Source organism: Cryptomeria japonica, chromosome 1, assembly GCF_030272615.1.
Source record: "Cryptomeria japonica chromosome 1, Sugi_1.0, whole genome shotgun sequence".
Lineage (NCBI taxonomy): Eukaryota > Viridiplantae > Streptophyta > Pinopsida > Cupressales > Cupressaceae > Cryptomeria > Cryptomeria japonica.
Genome location: NC_081405.1, coordinates 531942379 through 531956318, shown reverse-complemented (window position 1 = coordinate 531956318; position 13940 = coordinate 531942379). Strand labels below are relative to the sequence as shown.

General features: G+C 36.4%; 1 protein-coding gene across 10 annotated transcripts in view; it reads left to right on the top strand.

Moving 5' to 3' along the window:
• The window catches only part of LOC131048757 (F-box/kelch-repeat protein SKIP20), a 45394-nt gene extending 31964 nt beyond the window's left edge, over positions 1–13430 (top strand). For 8 of the 10 annotated variants that reach the window (XM_057982823.2, XM_057982822.2, XM_057982821.2 and 5 more), the window contains 2 exons: positions 11708–11974; positions 12259–13430. In XM_057982823.2, coding sequence (XP_057838806.2) covers positions 11732–11974; positions 12259–13314 — 1299 coding nt within the window. In that variant the 5' untranslated portion in view covers positions 11708–11731 and the 3' untranslated portion in view covers positions 13315–13430. Of the gene's footprint in view, positions 1–3620; positions 4285–11707; positions 11975–12258 lie in introns of those variants that run through there. The other 2 variants (XR_009372260.1, XR_009106510.2) reach the window with 1 other exon arrangement.
• Positions 13431–13940: the final 510 nt, after the last annotated feature.

The window sequence follows — 13940 nt, the reverse complement described above, 5'->3', positions numbered from 1 at the left end:
TAAACATTGATCAATAATAATCCATAAGGAAGTCGATCCCTTTAAATGATAACTCCAGCCACTCCCAAAAAGCCATCAAATGCCTCTAGAAGATTCCTCATTAGCAACTTAGGCAAATATTATAAGTTGTATTAATTATTAAATGACCCCTAAGTATGGTCTCCAAGGAGAGAGAATGTTATAACTTAAAAATGGCCCCAACTTAAGTCATAACGAATAATTAAAATAGTTTGCACAAGACTTTAGCTTTTTTGGGGCTCATTCTTCAATTATTCATTTATTCTCAATATTCCTTTATTAAATTTGTTCTAACCTTTGTGAATAAAAATAGGGGACATTACAGGCAGATGATCACAAGCAAGTTAGAGAGATCATCCAAACCATCAAAGAAATGCCAAGTGGTCCACAGCAATAAAGAAGTCCCAACAACCGAGTTAACAGCCTACCATATTGAGAATATAAGAATAGACATCAAAAAAAGAAAATGAATCATGCAGCCCAGCAAATTGTCCCTAGCAAAGAAGACAATCCAACCAAAGAAATAAATGATGCCAACCTAGAAAATGAACAATTGTGAAAAGAAATGAGCGAGCAGTCACTAAAATACAACGGTTAAATGCCTTGACAGCACCATGGGCAGAAAAGCCAACAGTGCAACACCTTGTGGAAGTTAATTGGTAGCTAGATAGAGAAATAATTGCAAGCATGCCAATTAACCGAGCTATGACTTGTCTCCAAAGACCTGTAACATGTCATCAAGTTGTCTCTAGCAGGCTAAATAACATTTGTAACAGTTCCCAACATACTAATAGCAGGTTCTAAACATCAAAATCGGTCACCAAGAAACTTGTAGTATATTATAGAACACCTGTTGTCCTGTAGCACACTAGAGAATAACTATAGCAACCCATTTCACACTTGTAGCAGCTCACCATAGCAACCTGTAGGTGACCTGAAGAACAAATACACGTAGGTCTGTAGCAACCTGTAGGCGACCTGAAGAACAAATACACGTAGGTATGTAGCCTATGGGATATATGTAGAGGACTTCAAGACATCATATTTAGCAAAACCTTCAAAGCAACAAGCTTATACTTAATAAAGTTGAAAACATAACAAACTACTGTTTTTGGTGACGAAAGCATTGCTCATGAACCTGGACACTCTTGCATTATACATGTTAAGGAAGAAATTTGTGAGCATGGTTCTCACAAAGAAGAATTGAGTGGTAGAACCACCCTTCTAGAATGTGCACACTCCTCACTCCTTAACATGCTCCATTACTTTAATAAGTATATCAGAAGTAAAACACTTTTTTCTGGTACAGATTCATGGATTCGGCAATTTTTGTTTTCTGGTACAGATACAGAATCTGGTATGGATTCGCAGATTTGGCAATTTTTTTTTCCTTGGGTCTAGGTACGGGTATGTCCATACATACATACATATATTTTAATTATATATAAACATCAAAATTATAAAATATAATTATATAATTTATAAACTATCACTACCATTATTGATTATTACAATGATACAATCCATACAAATATGAAATATACAATGTGACTTTCAATTGTTTGTTTCATTGTTGATAGTTGTAAAAAGCATGAAGTACAGTGAGATTATTGACCTTATTCTTGCCATTTGCTGACAAAACAAAGTGGACAAGTGCAATTAATAACCAAGAAGCTTTTGCAATGATAGCCATTTGGTCTGCCCAGGTCCGCCTGGGTTCCTCGTGGATTCCCCCTGGGTCCTTCCCAGGAGGAATCCATCGAGAATCAGGCTCGGACCAGGACCCGGGGGGAATCTGGATCAGGATCTAGGGCTTTTTGGGAAGAATCAGTAACTTAGTTATTTTTCTATCTAGCTATTGATCAACTTCCCAAAGGGGTTGTACTGTTGTCTGTTCTGTCCATGGTGTTGTCAAGGCATTTAACTGTTTTTTTTAGTGATTGCTCACTCATTTCTTGTTACGATTGTTCCTTTTCTAGGGAAAAAGAGGTGTCAAGCCAGGAGAGTTTGTTGTAACGAATTTTAATGGAAGATCACAAGAAAATGGCTAAGTATGGAATTTTGACCAAGAATCCTTAGTTCCAGGTGAAGTTTGCCTGGACATGGAAGAAATTCCTTGTTTCCATGGAAAGTCCGCTCTCCAACCAAGGCAAAAATTCCTTGTTTCGATATGAAGTCCGCCTTGGGAATTAAAGAAAATTCCTTAGCCAACCTTGAAGTCCGCCCAGGGAAAGGAAGAAATTCCTTGTGTCAACATGAAGTCCGCCTTGGGAATTAAGGAAAATTCCTTAGCCAACCATGAAGTCTGCCTAGGGAAAGGAGGAAATTCCTTGTTTCAACATGAAGTCCGCCTTGGGAATTAAGGAAAATTCCTTAGCCAACCATGAAGTCTGCCCAGGGAAAGGAAGAAATTCCTTGTTTCAACATGAAGTCCGCCTTGGGAATTAAGTAAAGTTCCTTAGCCAACCATGAAGTCCGTCTTTCCAAGGAAGAAATTCCTTGTCCAAACATGAAGTCCGCCCTTCCTTAGGGAAAATTCCTTGTTTGCAGGCTAAGTCCGCCCTCCCTATGCTTGGAAAAGTCTTTGTTCTATCACCAAGTCCACTCAAGCATTAGAAAAATCCTTTTAAAGATGCGAAGTCCGACCTATGCTTAGCATGGAAGTCAAAAATTAAGGCAAAGTCTGCCCTCTATGCAACAAGAAAAAATCCCAACCCAGAGCAAAGTCTGCCCAAGTTGAGGTTGAGAAAATTTGGCTAAGTGTGGTGGATTGGAAAACTCCTCAAATAAGAAGCAAGTTCGCCAAAGAGGATAAGGAAATTTTTGGCACAGTGTTGATGGATAAAGTTTGCCATAAGGAGTTTTTTTAGATTGGCTAAGTATTGAAAGTTCAAAATCAAGATAAACTTCGGTATGTGAGGAAACTTTAGAGGAAAGCAAGAGATCGCTTTTTTAGCTCATTAAAGCAAAAAAGAAAGGGACGGTTCAACTTGGTGCTCAAAATAAGACTGGACTCGTTTCCAAATAAAACATTAAAACAAAAAAACATGAGCATTGGCATTCTTTCAACTCACAAATTGTTTTTCAAGGTTGAAAGTTGAAGCTTAGGAAAGAATTTCTCTCAAGCTTCAAGGAAAATTTTGAAGTAAATTGCAGGTGCAAGGCAATCCTTGGAGAATTCAGGTTAATTTTTACATTTGGAAATGAAGTTGAAAGCAATTCCTCAAAGCAATTAAGGAATTTCTTCAAAATTTTCAGGTTTACAAAAAGATTGAAGGCAGATTTTCAGAATTCCAATTTCTTTCAGACTTCAAGATTTCTTTTACTCTGAATTTTCCCAGACTTGTATGAGAACTTTCATTTCAGATTCTTCAAATTTCACTCCAGATCAATGTTGCTTTTTTTTATTCTTTTTACAGTTTTGGAGGCAGAGAATTTCACAATCAGACTTAACTTCACAATTTCAAAAGTTCCACTAAGTCTGATTTTTTTCCAAAATTTCACAAGTCTGATTTTTAGTTGCAATTTCATAATTAGACATGATTTCACAATTTCCAAAATTTAGCTGTCTGACTTTTTGTATGGGATCTCATTCAATATAGGTGGCCATTCCAAAAGTTGACAAAACAAAGAGGACATCACTTCTGAAGATTACAAGCTGATGACTGTGGATCTAGGTCTTGCTACAAAGGATTAGGAAGTCTAGGACATCAAGGAAAGGCTAAGGAAAGAAGAAGAAAAGATGAAACAATCAAAGTAGTCCGAGACAAGGACATGGATGTAGAGAATCTGAAAGGCCAAAGTTCAGAGCAACTTTTTCATTTCCACAAATCCAACCCAGAAGTAATATTTTAGCAAGGCATCCTCATTTTTGTCCATTAAGGATGGTTTTTGAAAACTGGAAATAGATTGGATAGCCACTTTTGCCACATGTGAAGATGTGATGGACTTGATGGAATACAAGATTGACATTTTGCCAAGTGTGCCAATGGAAGAGATCAACTCCATAGTGACTAGGTTCATTGAATTTACCGCCAAAGACAAAGATAAAGGATGTCCACTTCTAGAAGAAAGCTAGATTTAATAGTTGTTTATTTCTCATTTGTCTGTTTTGGATAATTGTTGTAGCTTGCCCTAATTAGGGTTTAATGTTTTAATCTTGGCAGTTGATCCTAAATTTATCCTAGCCCTTCATTTATTTTGTACTTCTATTTAAGGCTCCTCCCTCTCATTTGTAAGGGGAGAGATTTTGGAGAATTTGTTGTATTTATATTTTATAAGTAATAGACATAATTTATTGTTCAATATGTTGGTGAATCTTTGTCCACTTTTGCAAGTTAGCATGGTTTCTCAGCTCTCATTAGAATAGATTTAATTTCCAAGTTGATAGATTGAATTAAGGTTTGATAAAATTGCTTAATGTGGAGTTGGATGTTTTCATATTTTTTTATAATTGGATTATTTTAAATTATTTGCAGAGTTGGCCTAAACCAATAAATGAAAACTTAACTTCTACTACTAAAATCACTGTTCAATATGTTGGTGAATATCAGTGATATGAAAATCTATTGAATTCCCTAGAAGATTGCACCGTTCTTGTGTAGGTGTTGAATTTGGTGAAACAAGAATTGGTTCCACTTTTGCAATTTCTGTCTCCAAAGTTCATAGGATTAGCTTAAGATTAGATTTATCTTCCTAAACCCTCACCCTTTTTCCTTTTTTTCAAGTCTTAGTAGTAGGATTGGAAAGAGCCTATTGCAAAATCATTCCGAATTTTTTTTTTACAAGTGTTGGCAATTAGTAGAATTCTTAGATTGATTTACTCCTTCAACAATTATGTAAGTTTCCCTTGAGATTACTAGCAAATTACAACGAACCAACTGAGACTATCCGTCCGCATTTGGGAACCTTGGAGTCGTTTTTGTGATCACAGAGTTCAACTATTTAGCACATAGAAGATTTTGATCAAGAGAGAATAGGATAGTTCTAGGTACTTTATTCTGTGTTGAACGTGCATAAAAATGACACCAACAGGTGGCCTAGATGAATTCTAATCCAGAGTTAATGTAAATCCTTGTCAAGTGTTGAAGACCAGAGAAGGGTACTAATTAGCAAGTTTTTGAGGCATTCTCCTAGAGTTCAATGTATGCAGTTTTTTCGTAGTACAATATATGTGTAAAATAGTAAGTTTGAGATGTATATTAATACTGCTCAAATAATCATATCTGAGATAAGTTTGATTTCCACTTTCACAACCAATTTAGGTATTTGTCTCAACTAGAAATCTGATTATCATTCTGTTTTTTGCAATGATAGCAGCAGAAATATCACAGTTTTTGGTAAGAACATGGTGACAAATACACTAAATGATGTTTCAAGAGGATTGCATAAAGTAGATCCAAGTTTTTCTTTTTGAACTATTAGTGAATTTTTCAATTTACTGAACCCTTTAGCTCCTCCAAATGTAGTAGCTAGTAGCTAGGAGAGGACAATATGTAGACTTTCTAGTTTGCCTTTGTTTCTCCATTTAGCTCTGACTATTTTCTGCATGTTAATTTTACAAATGTACTTATTACAAATTTGCTTGCTTGTTTTTTTTGATAGATTTTCTTCCCTACTCTACTTGCTGTCTTCATAAGACCTTGATAATTTGAAGTTATATTATTAAAGCCATTAATGATCAAAATAGGTTGATGGGACTCGAAATTACATCTAGTAGAATTAGAAAGGACAATATGTAGACTTTCTAGTTTGCCTTTGTTTCTCCATTTAGCTCTGACTATTTTCTGCATGTTAATTTTACAAATGTACTTATTGCAAATTTGCTTGCTTGTTTTTTTTGATAGATTTTCTTCCCTACTCTACTTGCTGTCTTCATAAGATCTTGATAATTTGAAGTTATATTATTAAAGCCATTAATGATCAAAATAGGTTGATGGGACTCGAAATTACATCTAGTAGAATTAGAAATAGAAAGAGGATTGGAAAGAATCTCCAAAAATAGGTTACAAGTAAAAACCCTAAAGAGCCTTACTAAATAAGGCTACCTAACTATTGGTGTACTTTTTATCATTCATCGAACATTAGAATAAAATGTCAAGGACACTCTACCCTCTCTTGAACAAAATCACTACGTGTGCCAAGATTGCAAGAAAGACCACGCGACTCCAAGGTTTATATGTGCGTACGAGTGACTTTATGTTGGATAGCTTCCTTGGTGATGTTTGCTGAAATACAAGGGGTACTTACGCTTGGCTTGTTCAATTCACAATGAAGGTCTAGACAATGAAGTTCTATCATTTAGGTCTTGGATCATGGACTTCAAGAAAACTGAAAAAGAGATATAGGTTTAGAAGTTCTAATATATTCCTAAGAATTCAAGAGACGCTACTGACTAGGTGAAACCAATAACCACACTTTGCTTCACCACGCTAGGACAACTACACAAAGTAGGTCAATCTTCAAGGGATGTGCTTATTATTTTCACGTCATGAACAACTACCATCAAATCGAACAATATTTATCCAAACAAGTTAAGCATCCACAAAGTAAGCTTAGACTAACTTTACACAATGATAAAAAATCATCTGTTCATCAAAAGTATGAGCGAAGATTCACCATAAGTCAATACTTATCAGATCTTGCATTCATCTAACATACATGAAATAAAATCTAAACTATGATGAGGGATAAGATCCATGCAAATGTGATGAACCCTTGCTGGTTCAACTCTTCAACTTGCTGTAATTTGTAGATCTTCTTTGTAATTTTTAATTATTTAGATTCACCATAAATCAAGACTTATCAGATTTTGTATTTGTCTAACATACATGAAATAAAATCTAAACTATGATGAGGGATAAGAACCATGCAAACTCCAAAATAAGGGAAGTAATCACCATCAATTTAAACAATTCATTACTTATTACTTTGGCAGTCGTAAGCAACAATTTACTTATTTTAACATGTTTTACAACATGCTCCCATGATTGTCCAAGGGGTTGAGATTAACTGGCTAAAACACTGGGTTCTCACTATGGAGACCCAAGTTCAATTCTCAATAGGGACATCTGAAGTGGAATTCTAAGTTGTGACTCTTGGCCTTCCATAAGATGGGGAAGGTCTTGGGGTCAATCTAATGGAACTCTAAGTTGTGACTCTTGGCCTTCCATAGGATGGGAAGGTCTTGGGGTCAATCTAATCAAACATAATAATAATAATAATTCAAAGATCTGTAATGGGGATGGGGCCCCCTACTGTGTCCCCACTGGTTCATAGCTCCAGTCAAAAGCTATTTAGGCTTCAGCGAATTACCAATAAAACAAAAAACAAAAAAAAACATGCTCCCATGATTTAAAAATGAGGGGTGAGCTCGATTTATAGGCTTTTCAATTACAATTCAGTGGCCAGGATTGATTTCAAATCAATGACTGAGATTACAAAATAAAACCCTAATTAGGGTTTGTTACAACTAACTAACTCTCGACCAATGAGAAAATTACATTTGGGAACACTTGTCTTGCTAAATATAAACCAATAATAAAACAGAAAGTTGTTGCATTGGGGAGTGTGCGTTCTAGAAGCCTCTGTGGATAAGTCAGGTTCATTGAACTTGGACATGTTGACTTGGGACAATCCGATTGGTTGGAAGATGAAGAGGTGCCATCTCAGTGTGTTGGATGCCTTCCTTGGTCACTGTGTTCTTCCTCCATGTGCTTGACTTAGAATGTCTATCCTTGCCGACGACTTGGTCCTTTGTGCTTGCTTCTTCCTAGCTTCGATCTCAGATTCCTTTCGAGATTTTGATCTCTTCTTCTCACTTGCATTTGAATCTTTGAGGTTTGGAAGTCTCCCCTTGGAGCAGATGTCTGGACTTGAAGTTATTAAACTTTTCTTTCCTAATTGCTTTGAAATTCCTCCTGCTTGAATTGGATTGATGTTATTCCTTTGGATTTCCTCCAATTTGTGTCAAGAAATTGTCCAAGTATAGAAATTTGTTTGGAATGCTCCTCTTGTCACCATCTGATTCTAATTGAGAGCTTGTCTTTAATTCTTCTAGAGATGGAATCCTTCAAGAAGTCTGAATTTTTTTCTATATTTTCACCAAGTTTGAGGACTTTTCTTTATTGATGCCTTGAAGTTCTTTCAAGTGTCTTGAATTTGGAGAAGAACTCCCCTGTGTTTTTGCCACATTGGAGGAAATTGGAATTCTCTCTGTGAAGTATTTCCCATAAGTAGCCAAATTTTGGCTATTCATTTTCATTTTGTAACACCCTCTTGTGGACCTTTCAACTTTAGCCAAGATTTTGGTCATCTATATGCTCAGACAAACTTTGCTTGTGGATTTGCCTCTAATTTTGAATTTGGCTTGTGTTAAGTAGGATAGACTCCATCCTTGGACAAGGATTTTATTCATTTTCTCTTTACCTTTCCTCCTTATTCTTCTTCATTCTTCATGTTTCCTTTTCAACACTTCGTCAAAATTTTACTCTTTTTGCTGTGGAAAACTCCATGCTTAGTCATTTTTTTGTCTCCTCTTGGCAAATTTTGATCATATGCTAGGCCAAGTTGTGCCTTATGTTGGGCGGAGTTTAGCTTTGGCTGGACATCTCCCTCATCGCGGATTTCAACTTGTCTTGGACATCGCCCTTGTTTTCTCCTTGGTCGGAGTTCATCATGTTCATTGCACTTTTACCAAGGCAGGCTTCAACCTTGGTTGGACATTTTCTTGGACATGTCAAGGCTGACTTCACTTTCCTTAAGCCATGGCATGACGGACTTCATCATTGTTTGGCCATAAACCATGGCGGACTTCATATTTTCCATGCCATTCTCCTTTATGCCTAGGTTTGACTTTGAGTGGCCAAATACATTGTCATCTTGCCACGACGGACTTCATGGTTAGCAAGACATTCTTCTTCGTCTTTCCTTGGTGGACTTTAACATTTGCAAGCCATGTGTTGGGCGGACCTGGCACTTCTCTTGCCATTTCCCCTTGGGTGGACTTTAGCATTGTCAGGCCATTGTGCATGTTGCTTGGGCAGACTTGGTGCTTGAAGAGCCATTCTTTGGCGGAGTTCATGATTGTTGTGCCATATTTGCTTTGATCCTTAGGCCGATTTCAACATTTGCAAGCCAACTGCTGGGCGGACTTGGCACTTCTTATGCCATATCCCCTTGGGTGGATTTTGTCATCAGCAAGCCACTTTGTGGTGGATTTTATCATTGGCCTGCCATTTCAACCTTTTGCTAGGGCGGACGTTACAGCTGGTTGGTCATTTAACCTTCTGCCAAGGCAGACTTTATGAGTGTTTGGCCATCTTCTTTGCTAGCTGCATGGACACTATGCATGACGGATTTGAGGATAACTTAGACATTGCTTTCTCCAACCTTGCTTTTTCTTGGTGGACTTGAGGATACCTTTGCCATTTCACCTTTCATGCTAGGGCAGAGTTCAGTTTGCCTTGGACAATCCTTGTTTGGGAGGGCGAACTTATGTTTAGCAGGACATTTCTCTCATTCCTCCAAGGTGGACTTTATGATCTTTAGGCCATACTTGCCCATTGCTTGGGCGGACTTTATGAACTTCAGGCCATGCTTGCCCATTGCATGGGCGGACTTTGAGATCAGCAAGCCAAAGTTGGGCGGAGCTGCTCATTGCTTAGGGAATCTTGTTGACAACAAAATTTCGAAATTTTATTCTCCCAGGTATCAACACAACGAATTTTTGAATTTTTTCGTTGGGCGGAGTTGAGCCTTGCTTGGACGTTTTCTTGGACATTCTCTTGAACGGACTTCATGACGGATTGGACGTTGGAAACTCCTACCTTAAGCAAACTTCACGACGGCTTGGACGTTGGAAACTCCTACCTTGAGCGGACTTCATGACGGCTTGGACGTTGGAAATTCCTACCTTGAGCGGACTTGCTCATTGGTCGGACATTTTCTTGGACATGGTTAACTCCATTGATGGGAAACTTTGAACTGGCCTGAGATATGGTCTTCTCTATTTTTGCCCTGAACACTTGGATGATTTTCTTGATCAACAATTCATGTTTGTCTGGAGCATTTGGAACAAAACCCTGTCTAGAGTTTCACCCTGCTTTTTACACTTGGAGACACAAATTTTTGATTCTAAAGATAGGAATGTTGTTGCCATGACTTGAGGGACCCAATCCTAGGTCAACTTTCAAAAAAGCTGAAAAAAGCAAAAAAGGCAAAAAGCAATAAGGCAAAAAGTGGGCCAAAAAAGCTGCTAACCGGATTGGTCCCAAAGTGCCAAAAATAAAAAAAGCAAAAAAGTAGAATCCCTAAAAAGTAGGAAGGTGTCAGAATTGACCCAAAGCAATTGCAATTTTCATCCTTCGGGCCTTCTGAGCACTTCCGTGACGTCCAAACACAATTCTGAGCATGATTTCCCCATTTGACTTGGGATGACCTCTCAAAAACTCTAACTCCTCAGCGTAAGACGAAATTGGTGATTAGTAGTTGTGACGCCAAGGCAAAATCCTATAAAGCAAAAAACTTAGGGGATCCCCATTTGCAATGGGGCGATGTGTGAAAAGGTCACAACACTGACTTATTTGAAAAACATCTCTACACATCTAAGTCGCAGTCTCAAATAGAATTCTAAAATTCCCAAAAAATTATTTTTGGTATTTTTTATGCTTTGTACTTCGCACTTTTGGGGTCCTCTATTGTGGAATTTGGTAATACAGCATTTGGAGCCTACTTACGTTATGCTTCAAGGTGAATTAATTAGTTTGTAAGCTAAGCTTTCCAATGTATATCTAAACTTTAAATTTTGAGCAATGAGCTGGGAATTATGATCCCAAAATGCAGGGGTGCCAAACTAAAGAATTCAAACAAAAAGTTATTTTTTAATGATACGTTTGTTTCTATTTGACTACCCATTTCATTCAACCCTTAGTACTATTTTTGAGTTAGTTTCCAAATGTAAAGTTATATAATAGCTGAATTGAAGCATGTAAGAACAGTAGACAACATACATTTCTTTTATAAAGTTTTTCCATATTGTATAAACTCTTAGTGGAAATAGAAATAACTTATATTCAGCGATTTACTCTTTGTCAATTGCTGCTTATATTAGATTAAGTTACTCAACTAGTGTATTGTACTCTGAGTTAGCAACTTAATTTAATGAAAAACTTGAACACAAAAACTTGAACACAAAGGGACTTGAAGTATAAGTTTGGAAAAAATTCTGATTAATCAGGACTTGCCATGCTGCCAATATTTCTTCCAAAAAACTGCAATTTTTTCCATTTAACTGGTCAACTGAAAATATTGGTTAACAAATTGCAATATTTTGAACTATAAATTTGTAGGTTGGACGTTTAGTTTATTTCTGAAGATAGTTTTGGTGATTTTTCCAAAGAAAATCGATTCTCTTTCCAGGGCTTTGTACCTGGGTATTGGCATCACTTGCATTGTTTGGAGCCTTTGTTAGTTGTGCACCAAATTAATAATTTGTTTCTAACAATAAAATATGATATAACTGCCTTTGTTGTTGGTACTGTCTTGTAATAACCTCCCATTGGCTTTGCCTATTGACATTTACGCTGCTGTCTTGAACAGTGTAGGTGCTAGTTAAACAACTTTAAGAATAAGAATCATTGTTTTATTTGCTGTTGTATAATAACTAATAATTTCTTTTTTTGAAATGTAGAAGTTTCAGACGTTTTGAGGAATAATGGAGGAATGGAGATTTGGAAATATGGAGAAATGTAGATCAAGAAACATGGAGGAAGGGAGAGAGAAAGTGAATGAGCAACAGTCCAGCAAGCGTTTACGCCTCAACACTTCACCACGTAGAGAACTGAGATTGAATGCTAATGAACAACGATCCAACAAGCTTCAAATCTCTCTCAACAATTATTTTTTAACCCATGAATTGAACAACCATAAAGTTGCAGCAGTCATTAAATTGATAAATGTGAGATTACTGGGTATCCAATCTAATCTTTGGAAAGTATGAATTGTTTGGAATTTTTGTGCTAAATAAATATGCACGTACCTTGAGAATATGTTTTTTAAATTATTTTTTTTAACATTTTGTTTGTAAATTTATAAACCATTTGGATATTTTGTATTTGTAAGAACAGATTTTCACAAGCGAATCTAAAAATTTAGATACTTCTATTTCACATTTGACCAGTTTTCAAATCAGTACTTTTTTTTGTCAAAAATTGAATATCAATAATTTACTTGTGATTTCAGGAATTCCCAGAAGAAGTAGTCCGAGAAATACTGTTAAGGGTCACATATAAATCCCATTACAAGCTTATGTCTGTTTGCAAAAGCTGGAATGCCATGGTTGACAATCATACGTTTTATCAAGATAGAATAAGATTTGGTAGGTATGAGGAGCTTATATGTTTGATTCAGCGTTTGGATGGAGGATGGGCACATCATAAACTTGGTCAATCGGAAGCAGGTCCTTTCTCAACTCAATATTGTAAACCTAGTCAAGTGGTAACTATATATGACCCGGTCCATGATAAATGGGAAGCAGCTCCTTCTTTTCCAACTGGATATCGTTTCGAACACACGGACTCTTGTTGTGTTTCCATCAACCATAAACTGGTTTTTTTTGGCCTTTACAAGCAAGATACGGATAAGCCTACTCACGTTGTTTTGGTCTATGATTTTTCTTCTTCTATATGGAAGCAGGGTTCTGATATGCCGGTGTTCCACTCTGCATTTGCTTGTGCAGTATCACCTCACGATGGACTCATATATATTGCTGGAGGATATCATAGGGATGGCAGAAAAAATACAATGTTTTACAATGTTGAGAAAGACAAGTGGGAGATTCTTCCCAAGATGCAACAAAATATAACTCGATGTCAAGGCTTTTTCAACCATGACAAGTTTTATGTGATAAGCCACTATAACAGTGATATTGAAATATTTGACACAAATAAGAGACTATGGACAACATTGAAAAATATGTGGATAAGCGGATGGCATCCTGATCATTGTGTAGCTGGATTTGGTGGTTTATATTACTTTCAAAATGGAGTGAAGGAATATGATTGGAAAGAAAATGTGTGGAGGAAAATAGGACATTTTCCATCAATGTTTGAGTATGTTTCATTTGGTGGTACCGCATGGCAGGACAAGATTTTTTTGATAGGAATTGACAGCAAGGATCAAGAAAGATTTTCTATGTTTCAGCTTCTAAAATCAGGAACTATGATTTTTGAGAGGTGGATTCAGAGGCCAATTGACATTTATGATCATGTTTTGGCAGCTGTTAATGTAAAAGTTTGATCATTTAACTTTCCTTGAGAAAATTCCAAGAAAAGCTAAATTTTTGAAAAACCATCTAATGCTCAGTTTCCGATAAAGTATTATGTACAGGATCCTTAGGCATTTATTCATCTTTACTGCTTGGTTTTGTATCGGATGCTATTTGCATGATTTTGCAATATTTTGTAAGGTTTTGAAATCAACATTCTTATATACCTGGAATATATGTTATCATTTTGTAATTAAACTTGTATAATGGTTTAGCTTTCCCATTTTCATTGAATATGATTTTGTCAATTGACTTAAAGATGCAGTTTCTTGAAATGCAAGCATTTTGTCATAACTGGAATAAGAGCACACAATGGGAATCGTCATTTAAATTTTATCTCTTAAAAAAATGTATTTATTGGCTCAAATTTTCTAGTATTTTCATTTGTAATTATTTTATGCAGCTGGCACATTTGTAGGACATTATTCTTGTCTAAGTTGCGGATGTCTCTATAAATGTGTGACAATTTTGTGCTGTGGAAAACTGGGTATAATTATAGTGTTATACAGAAATTTGATGAACCATCGTCCATTGTTTATTTTGACAATCTAGATGTAGGTAGATCTGCAAACCAGGCTCACTCTCAAGCCAAGGCACA